Source organism: Oryza brachyantha, chromosome 10, assembly GCF_000231095.2.
Source record: "Oryza brachyantha chromosome 10, ObraRS2, whole genome shotgun sequence".
Taxonomy (NCBI): Eukaryota; Viridiplantae; Streptophyta; class Magnoliopsida; order Poales; family Poaceae; genus Oryza; species Oryza brachyantha.
This window is the reverse complement of record NC_023172.2, coordinates 7978207-7988373: the sequence shown is the minus strand read 5'-3', so window position 1 is coordinate 7988373 and position 10167 is coordinate 7978207. Positions and strand designations below refer to the sequence as shown.

Below are 10167 nucleotides of genomic sequence, written 5' to 3'. Positions count from 1 at the left end.
AAGAACTTGTAAGGAGGGTGCAAACAGGTCATAGTTCTTACAAAAATGATCAAATAAATCATACAAGTTGATTTCTGAGTGCACTAGGTGACATGGTCATCTACCTTAACAGATAAATCTAAGTAATAGCTTGATAATTTGATCTCCAACATACCAACACGAAATTGAGATATGATAATCAATGGAATACTTCTGGCCTGGTGTTACCCCCATGTGTCGTGGCAGTATCCAATGCAGCTTCAGTAATAACGTGAGGCTTGAGCTGCTAATTGCACCCAACTGTAACAAATCACTTGGGACATAGTTTTAAAGAACTTATTAATTTGCTATTTTCTTTATGTTCTTTTGTTGAATGTTCATGGAAGCAAACCTTTATTGCTGTTTACCACAGTTGCATTGATATATGCCACACCAAGTATAAAAAGAAATTAGCTATATTCTAAAGGCCACAATAACCTCTATTCATTTTGTAACCAACAGAACATTCGAGACAGTGGAAATACAGTGCAGAATGAATAATTTGATCAAACTATACCATGATTGGGAGATTCAGATGCTATTGCTTCTAAGCTTTGCAATACAATTGTTTCTATTTTTTGCTGGTGGCCTCCGTCGGCGTAACATCAACATGTTGCTTAGGCTCTCCATTTGGATAGCTTATTTGGGAGCAGACATGATAGCAGTATATGCCCTTGGCTACCTATCACAACATGAGGATGCCACCATTGGAAGGGACACAATAAGGGGGACCAAGCCTTTAGCTTTCTTTTGGGCGCCCTTCCTCCTCATTCATCTCGGTGGGCAGGACACGATAACTGCTTTTGCCATGGAGGACAACAACTTGTGGCTGAGGCATTTACTGAATCTGGTGTTGCAAGTTGTCCTAGCCTTATATGTATTCTGGAAGTCTATTGGAAGGCACAGCGTGGGGCTTCTAATTTCAGGTATATTTGTGTTTGTTGCGGGAATTATCAAGTATGGAGAAAGAACATGGTCTCTCAAGTATGGGAGCTTTAAAAATCTTGAGAGCTCCACTGGAGATCACTGTAAGCACCAGTTTCCAGAATTGGTTGATGGTGATGTTTGCTACTCCAACACTGTCTGCACTGGTCTGCGTTCAATGCTAGACGTCCTTAACTTCTTTTCTGGACGAACCTTGTTTATTGGTAGTACAGTGAGGTTTGGTCGAGAAGGTTTGGGAACTTGGCAACCTGACCAAGTGCTCAAGGTGTTGGGAATTGAACTTGGTATGATGTATGATGATCTCTACACCAAGGCCATTATGCTTAGAACAAGGAGTGGCATTATACTTCGATCGTGTTCTCAGATAGCTGCTTTGGTTGCCTTCATGCTATTCTTTACATGCAACAAACGTCAGTATAGCAAAACTGATCTGGCAATCACCTATTCACTGTTTGTCGGCGGTTTCATCCTGGAAATTTGCGCTGTATTCAGAGTTATCATGTCACCATGGACTTGGGCATGGTTGAAGACTCGAAAGTACAACAGACTTGCCCGATTTTCCTGGTCTCTTTTCTCTAGTGGTCCCATTGGTTGGCCAGAGAAGAGGCCATTGTGGTCAAATGCAATGGGACAGTACAACTTGAGTACTTGGTTTGAGGGCAGTGGCCAGGCAAAGTCATGCAGTCAACAAGTGATGAACACGGTCAGAAAGTTCGCAACATTAGTTGGTGTTAACAAGGACAAAATATTTTGGTTAAGCAAACTGTTAGATGTGGAGTATGTCAATGCAGGTGAGGTGATGAACTGCCTCGTGAGAGCTGCCAGCTACTTCGTTCGTGAACCCTACGAGTTCCAGAAGACCCGAGAATGGCCAAACCTTGACCCTCTCTTGAGATATGCTCAAGTATTTTACATTGCCGATTTCGGTTTTGCTATTGTGTTTATGCATATGGTCACAGAACTACACTTGAGTAAGTACCCCTGCAGCTCAGACATGGAAGAAGATGTAGCAGCAGAAATTGATGCTCTTGTAGAGGTCTGCCAGAAGCTGTCCCAGTATATGATGCACCTCCTCCTCAGCCTACCTTCCCTGCTGCCTCTCAATGCCAGTGCTGTGGCTACGTTGGATAAGTGGCAAGCTGACATGTCAGAGAATGATATCATGTCAGAGCTCAAAGAGCTTGATCCCCAGCCAGGCAAGGAGGTTCTGGAGGAGATCAAGGAGATCTGGGTGCGGCTCATCATCTACGCCGCGGCAAAATCAAAGCCGGAGATGCATGCAGCGCAACTGGCAAGAGGAGGGGAGCCTCTCACATTTGTTTGGCTGCAGTTGGCTCACTATAACTGTGGGGACTTTGGGTTCAGTAGGATCGAGCTTACCCGTGATCGCTCCAAACACTCAATATTCTATGTCCTACAACTCCAAGGCTAGTAATCTCACTGTTCTTTACTTTGTTTCGTTTTCAATGTTAGTGAGATGCAAAAAACCCTCTTTTCTGGCTTTAATGAAAAAGCTGGGCCTTCTGGCCTTTTTCTAAAAAAGAAAAAAACGTTAGTGAGATGCAGTTTTGACCCCTAATCTTTTATGGCTTAACATCAATCATGCTAATAAAATTAGTTTCATATAACTAATCTTGATACTTCGGAAACATTACTTTTTAACTTCAGAAGGTTTGTGGTCTCCAGGACGTCTAACAAAAAAGAACAAAGGATCTATAGTTTAGAGTAAAACAATGTCAAGATTATGTAGCTATTTAAATTCATCTGCATGGACGCTTTCTTATTTGTTGGCTTCTTACTATTTTATATTGAGCTAAGGAGGTTCCTGGAAATGGTGCATTAATATATGAAGGGTCATTTCGGTATATATATATAAAAGGTCATGTTAACTAAATTTACCTCCAAGTAGTACATAAAGTTATGTTATCTTTATTGATGTTCCTTTTATTATCTCCTCTTTACTTATGGATTTGGTTGCTTACGGTGCACAGAATCTGTTATGGAGGGTATGGGGTTTCCAGGTTGATCCAAAGCTCTGTATGTACTATCAATCAGACACTGAGCAGCTGGTATATTTAACCATCCCACTGCAGTATTGCTTCTATGTTCTCTGGCTTAAGGTGAACATTCACTTACTAAATATGGCAATATATCAGCTGTTTTTCTGTATACATCTAATCAAAATTTTCTTTTACACTGTGATTAATTGTTTCTTATGTCATAAACAATGTCAGTTCCAAAATTTACACTATTAGACCCTTTTTGAGAAGTAATTACGAAAATGAACCGGCTTCAAAACTTATTTAAAAAATGAACCGTTTTTTGCTCCGCGTCATCCCTGAAGGCACGGAGGTCCTTCGTATCCGCGCCAGGGCTCGGTGTGGACCTTACTAACTCAGTGTCGTGGAGTTTGTCCTATCCAGGTGGCAGGGACCTCCGTGCCAATCCCCCTAGCATAGAGATGAAGGACCTCAAAGTCTTTGGGGGTGGAACAAAGGGTTTATTTTTAAAATAGTTTTGAAACAGGTTCATTTTTGTAATTTGTTCTTGAAAATGGTCAAATAGTACAAAGGCCAGATGTTATTTACCATCGTTGTACTGAGTATTCATTTATGTTATAAATTGTCTGTCTTTTTGTAACTGGTATATTATCTGTCTGTTGGCACACAGGCAACAACATTGTTGCCTTGTGATATATAATATTAGTAGGCAACAATATTGTTGCCTTTTAGTAACTATTCATTTGGTTTGTGGGGAGTGTATGGTCAGAGCCTAGAATTCAAACTTGTTTCTCGTAAGTAGTATTTATATTTGATCTGATAGAGCTAATAAGTAACGAGTTGATTTATGATCCAATGATCCTTCACCCACAGCCCATGACCATCCAGTTGACTGGCACCCCCATCTTTTCACTTATGCTTATAAACCAAATTCGAATTTTCAATCTTAAATTTGAAGTTGATTTCAACGTTTTTTAATCGTAGTTTATTTTCTAACATTTGCTTCTAGATCACTAAGAACACACATATAAAAGTTTTATTGCCAAATTATTTTGTTTGCAAATATGTCATTTGGCTTTTTTCGTGAAATGCCAAACAATGACCCCCTCGATTATTATGGTCTGATGATGTGGAGTCATCAATGGTACATTCAAGTACTGGGACTGACCTTGTACTACATAACGATGCAAGCTCAGTCTGAGAAGTTGGTGTTCTCCAGCAGAATTTTGCTATGGTGAGGAGTATAGAACATCTTTGTTTATGTATTGAACTAATAAGCAAATAATGTGGTATGGTTAGCCTTATGTGTTTATCTTTAGATTGATATCTTGCTTGATTTGGTAGCATACATACTTTTTTTTTGGTGTAAATCGGGGAAGATTTGTTTTGGACTCCTACTCATTGGTCAATTCAAAGTTTGTTTATGCACACTGGTCATGTGGGTGAAATGTTTGTCATACCTCTAGAGCTGGACAAACGGGCCAAGCACAGAGGCGGCACGACCTGCTTAGGCAGGCCCGTTAGGCACGAACACTGTAGCAGGCCGTGCCGTGTTAGCCCACGTGCTGCCCCCTCGGCCCAAGGAGAAGCCAGGCCGTGTCGTGCGAGAAAAGGTTATTTCCCCTCCCTCAACTATTGGATGAATTTAATTTACGTCCCTCAACTATAAAACCGGGTAGATAAGCTCCCTCAATTATCAATACCGGTTTAATAAATATCTCTTGGTTGTTTTGGCTGACGTGGCGTTTATGTGTCATTGACGTGTTAGCCAAAACCTCTCTTAAAACAGCCCAAGGAGATTTATTAAACTGGTATTGATAAATGAGGGAGCTTTTGTACCCGGTTTTATGGTCGAGGGACGTAAATTAAATTCAGCGAAAATGACCTTTTCTCCGTGTCGTGCTGGCACGAGCCCGTCGGTGGCACCTGGGCCGGCGGCGGCCCGTCAGCATGCGGCGGCCCAGCGCCCCCAGCCAACACGGTCGGCGCGACCAACCGCCGATGCACTTCCCTTCCCCGCCGGCGCATGCATGCAAGCACAAGTAGGCAGGCGCAACTGCATCTCCGGTGTTTGATCCCCTGAGGTGAGGTGGAAATGTATGTGATATACTAATCTTTTTTTAAGGGTATAAACTAGGACGTACACGAACACATATTACACTCACACGCGTACGCGTCCCTACGACATGCTTAAGATTTTAGGGTGCGCACGCGTGTGAGGAGAAAATTCTCGGATGAGACACGCGAGTTGCGATCTTAGGATCGAACTCGCGTAGGCTGCTCGCGTGTCCGCACGGCTAGTCACCCGAGCGTCGCTCGGTTCTCTGTGATATACTAATCTCAGTCCCTCATTTTATTGTTCTAGTTATTTATATGTCTGAAGTAGCTGGACACACAGGCGGAAAGTCTCTTCCATTTCCTAAATTTTTTTTACTGATTTAACTAGCTTAATATGGTATAGGACTTGGGGGTGGTTTGATTGCGATGTATCTAGGGGTAGTAATGTGTCATTTATTTGGCCTATAAAATTTAAGAGCTAGGTTAAAAAATTGTGTGTTAAATTTTTAAAGAGTTTTAAGCTAAAAATATATAAGGGCTGAGTTGGGTTGTGAAAGGACCAACGAGTTTTAGCCCATTAGTACCTCTAGATATAGCTAGTGGTGGGAATGGGCCAAAAATCATGTGGGTTCTTTCACAACCCTATTTAATTCTTAAAAAATTAGCTCAAAACTCTATATAATTTTATTTTTAACTCATGTTGTACCTGACCCTTAAAATTTATAGGCACAATGGTCAGGCCCATTATCACCCCTAGATATAGCGCATCGTTGTGTAGTATAGCGGAGCACCGCCTTAGTCGAAGCCCAACACACAATTGATCTATGCTAATTGGCTAAAGCATAACAACTACAACCACAACCACAACACAATGTCAATAAAGCTCATTCTGAGTAATGCTAAAATGTGCTCCATCAATATTTTCTTAGTTTAAATATTAAGGAGTGGATCACAGTAAGTTACCTTTTATCACTAAAGTTAAAAACTTTGGATCGTTCTTAAACCAATCTTTTATATTTTGAATCGTGTAATTTTTTTACATTTTGTATCTCATTCCTGCACAAACTTTTTCTCTCCTCGATCCCCTTAATCCCCGGAATTAATTTGAAAGAAGGAATTTCACTGGAAGTAGTTTAGGTTCCGTAAAAGCTCCATCCGTCCCACAATAAGTACAGTTTTATATTATATTGTTTATATTCAACGTTTGATCATTCATCTTATTTAAAAATTATAATTAATATTTTTATTATTTTTAGATAATAAAATATAAATATTATTTTATGTGTGACTATTTTTTTTAGATTTTTTTATAAATTTTTTAAATAAGACGAACGGTCAAACGTTAAATACAAAAATTTACTAATGCAGTTATATTAGGACCGTGGTAGTAGACAGTTAGATTTAGCTTTGGTACAGAAGCTAGACAACCGTGAAATATGTGTTCACTCTATCTAAAATATAAGTACTTCTAACTATTTCTTATGACAGAGAAGCATATACTTATGCAGGGTTCACAATTTCTGTCCGAAATCATGGACTGAAAAGTGAGTCTGTTAGCAGCAAAGTTATTCAAATTCAGCAAAAAAAATAGGTGAAATTCCTTTTTTTTCCCTTGGAATTTCTGCTCACAAAAAAACCCCAAAACAGTGATTCCCGGTAGTTAGTAGTTTTTTTTTTTGAGAATTAAATTTCACAACACTTACACTCCCTCTACAACCTAAAGCTCATCTAAATATCTAATCAACATGAACTACAACCAAATTTAAATTTAAACAGCATCTACGTACGAGCGCATACATGCATGATTTCAACAAAAACAAAACCAAAATTAATCAAGAGGTTCAAAAGGAAATCGATCAATTCGGAAGAACTAGGCAGCTAGCTATTATATTTTCATGCAGTTCACAGGTGAAGCGAGGTGTCCACCTCCACGTCGCCTCTGCATCCCGTGCTCTGCAGCACCAGCGCGGCTCGGCCGACGCTCACCGCCGGCGGCTGCCCGGTGGCCTCGGCGGCGTCGGCCCGCCGGAGCGCCGGCCTCGACGGCCGGACTAGCTCCGGGTGGGAGAACCACCTCGGCTGCTCATGACCACCAGCAGCAGCGGCCAGGCTGGTAGTTGCACCGGCCATCGCCGCCGTCAGCGGCGGCGACTGCAGCAGCTGCTCCTTCCCCTCCCTCATCTCCCTCACCTTCTGCAGGTTCCTGAACCTCTCCTGCAGGAGGGCTATGGAGGAGTTGACCTCGCAGTTGCCGTCTTGCCTTCTCATCGCGCGTGGATCAACCGATTCAGATATCGGTATCCGTGGTTTTGTGAAATTTACTCTCTTTGTTTTTTTTTCTCTCGGTTTCTTTCCGAACTTCTGAATTTTCAGGCCTTGGTTGTAATGGAGAGGGTTTCTTGGGTTGGGGTTAGGGTATTTATAAGGGGTTTGCAAAACGTTTCTCTACCTTTGTTTCTTCTCCTGCGGTTTACTCATTGCATGTGTTTCTGTGCCAGATTCTGGTGGATCCAGCAATAATCCGATTGGGGCGATGTGTGGAAGTGGCAGCTAGGTGGAGCTAGCTAAGCTGCTACGTCCACGTGCAAAGTTTACTTACATAAAAATTTCTCTACTATAAACTTTGGGTTTTCATGACGGTCCCTATTACATCGTCTTTAGGTGTTGTCATGTTGAATTTATACTGATTAATATAGATTATAAAGAAATAAAAAAAATAGAACATACACGTATTGTGGCTTATAAGGCATGGCGTCTTCTGTGAATTAATCGAAAGAATGCATGAGCAATCTACATCGACTATAGATGTTTATGAGAGGAATGGCTCTCTTTTTTTTAAAAAAAAAAACTAGCAACCACTCTTTGAACCAACCGCTTAGTTTTCTGATTACTCCAAAATTTTATATTTTTCTTCAGGAGGGTGAGCTATATGTGTGACAGAAGGGCAACAGATAGGTTTTGCTATATGTGCATATCCTTAGAAAGGTTTTGCTATCATCAAATTTTGTCATTCTTGAACTGCAAGACAAGTAAGCTGCAAGCTAATTTTGTTCATTAATAGCCGGCAAAGTTACTTGGATACATCTTTGATGTATAGGTTGGATTAGTTTCTATTCTCAATCAAGAGAAAACTAAAATTGCAATCTCACTACATACATACAAGGTGAAAATTACTTCAAAAATGTGAAATGTTTTCTCTATAGTTGATGAAATTACTGCTCACTCAGATCAATCTTTGCATAAATGTAAGGGCTTCAGCTACGGCCACGTTCGGATGTAGGTAACTTATCTGGCACAGAAATCATAGTAATAACTAGTACATAATTAACTAATTATTCGTTATAAAATTATAAAATAGATTAATATGTTTTTAAGCAACTTTCCTATAGAAAACTTTCATAGAAAATACACCGTTTAGCGATTCGGGAATCATGCGTATGAAAAAACGAGAAAATCTGGGTTAGTAAAGGAGAGAGAAGAACATGGTCTACTTGATATAGAGGTAGTTTTAGTTGTGGAATCCTCCTTGATAGCTGAATCATCCATCTTGTGAATAGTTGAGCTTGTTGGTGTAGCATTTTTGCGAGAAGAATCTGGAAGAACTGAAAAAATCCAAGGGAGAAGAGGCCTTGTGAACAGTGTAGTGGTTTGGTGAGTTGATGTGAGGACTGAGGAGAGGGCCAATCCAAACTTTTTAAAGTTGAGTAATGGGTGAACAGATGGTACAAAACAAGATGGAAGGTAGTGCTTGGCAAGGAGTTGTAGGAATATATATGGTCATCATGATTTTCTAGTGATGTTTTGTCTGCTAACCCTTGATTTGTTTGAAAGAGGTGGGACCTAGCTTCCAGTATTTTTTTTTTGAGGGGGAAATTTTTAATCTTCATATGCTAGTAGAACCAACCAACTTTGATTCTATCTCTGGAGACTGATCCCTTTTTGTTTGTTTTGTAATGCTTTGTTAGACCATGTTTTAAAAATATTTCACTGGTACATCACTTTCTGTTAGCTCTCAATGGATTTTTGACCGCTCAGGAGTTGTAAGGGTTTACATATTAATGAAGTATAAAATGGCTGATTACACTCCTACGAGCATTTGTATAGGTAGATAACATGCGTTGGTAGAGATGGTTGACATGACATAACGGTATGAGGAAATTATTTTCGCAGACTGTCTTGTTAATATGACCACGTATGTAAATTGTTTTTCACAGTGGCCGTCTTAATACACCCATATGTGTAAATACAGTTTCAACTTTACTTTAGCAACCAAAAAAGCATGATTCCTTTTTTAAAAGGGGCAAATTTGTTCTTATCCCTGTTTCGGATTCTAATATGATCTTATCCCTCTTTTTTATGGTTTTTATTTTTACCCTTATTTTTTAACTGAACAAACAGTCTGCCCATCTTTTGGATGGAGGGACCTAACGGACTTGAAGGTTAAAAGTACTATTTTATCCTTTCTCAGGAATTTCATTTTTAGCCTTGTTTTTTTCTCGCTTGAGTTTTTATACTCCATTGTAAATCACAATAGTATATATACAACAACATGGCAAAAAAAACAAATGACAAAAAAACATGGCTAAAAACGAAATTTCCGAGAAAGGGTAAAGAGTACTTTTAACCCTGAAGTTAACACTATTAAGTCCATCCATCCAAAAGAAGGGCATACTGTTGGTTCAGTTAAAAAAATAGAGGTAAAAATGAAAACCTTAATAAATAGGGGTAAAATCACAATCCGAAATATGGGTAAGAACGAAATTATCCCTTTTAAAAAAAATAGCATGTCTCTATGCGCAATTGGGAATCACAAGCTACAAGTTGCGTGATTTTGCCGGCACAAAAGAAACATATAATAAACTGTTATATGTTTTAGTACTAACACTATCTAGCCAAGGGGTAAGCAGTGCCTCTAAACCACCATCAACAATTAACAATACATCGCTATGGGCGAAGCCAAGATTTCTAGATTGCGAGTGCCGGTTTTTCTTTATTAAGCAGCTGGGGTTTAATTAAAACTCTATTCGCCTATTACATTATCATAAATTGAAACACATTACATTTGACATCTAATATGCCATTAAATTTTAATGTTCTGCAGTATTAAATTGAAAATCCAATGGAGAGACTTTCGGTTTACAAGAGT

At 39.6% G+C, this 10167-nt stretch overlaps 2 protein-coding genes across 4 annotated transcripts; one reads left to right on the top strand and one right to left on the bottom strand.

Moving 5' to 3' along the window:
• Positions 1–796: 796 nt before the first annotated feature.
• On the top strand, positions 797–7753 carry LOC102713496. 3 transcript variants are annotated; one of them, XR_001551337.2, is made up of 3 exons: positions 797–2390; positions 2955–3083; positions 7520–7753. XR_001551337.2 is itself a non-coding variant. In XM_006662229.3 (2 exons), exons 1-2 carry the CDS (start codon positions 827–829, stop codon positions 2987–2989), a joined length of 1599 nt encoding a protein of 532 aa, XP_006662292.3. In that variant the 5' UTR covers positions 797–826; the 3' UTR covers positions 2990–3621. The 3 variants fall into 3 exon arrangements, 1 of the variants encoding a protein (XP_006662292.3); XR_001551338.2 differs by lacking the exon at positions 7520–7753 and adding an exon at positions 3387–3621; XM_006662229.3 differs by lacking the exon at positions 7520–7753 and having other exon boundaries at positions 2955–3621.
• LOC102713216 lies at positions 6334–7472 on the bottom strand. Its single transcript, XM_040528291.1, has one exon. It carries the CDS (start codon positions 7287–7289, stop codon positions 6924–6926), a length of 366 nt encoding a protein of 121 aa, XP_040384225.1. The 5' UTR covers positions 7290–7472; the 3' UTR covers positions 6334–6923.
• Positions 7754–10167: the final 2414 nt, after the last annotated feature.

Bases quoted from the DNA above. Each gene is read 5' to 3' on its own strand.
- LOC102713496 (XM_006662229.3), top strand. From the start codon at position 827: ATGGAGGACAACAACTTGTGGCTGAGGCATTTACTGAATCTGGTGTTG. The intron at 2,391-2,954 runs GCTAGTAATCTC...TACGGTGCACAG, and splicing joins CTATGTCCTACAACTCCAAG to AATCTGTTATGGAGGGTATG.
- LOC102713216 (XM_040528291.1), bottom strand. From the start codon at position 7,289: ATGAGAAGGCAAGACGGCAACTGCGAGGTCAACTCCTCCATAGCCCTC.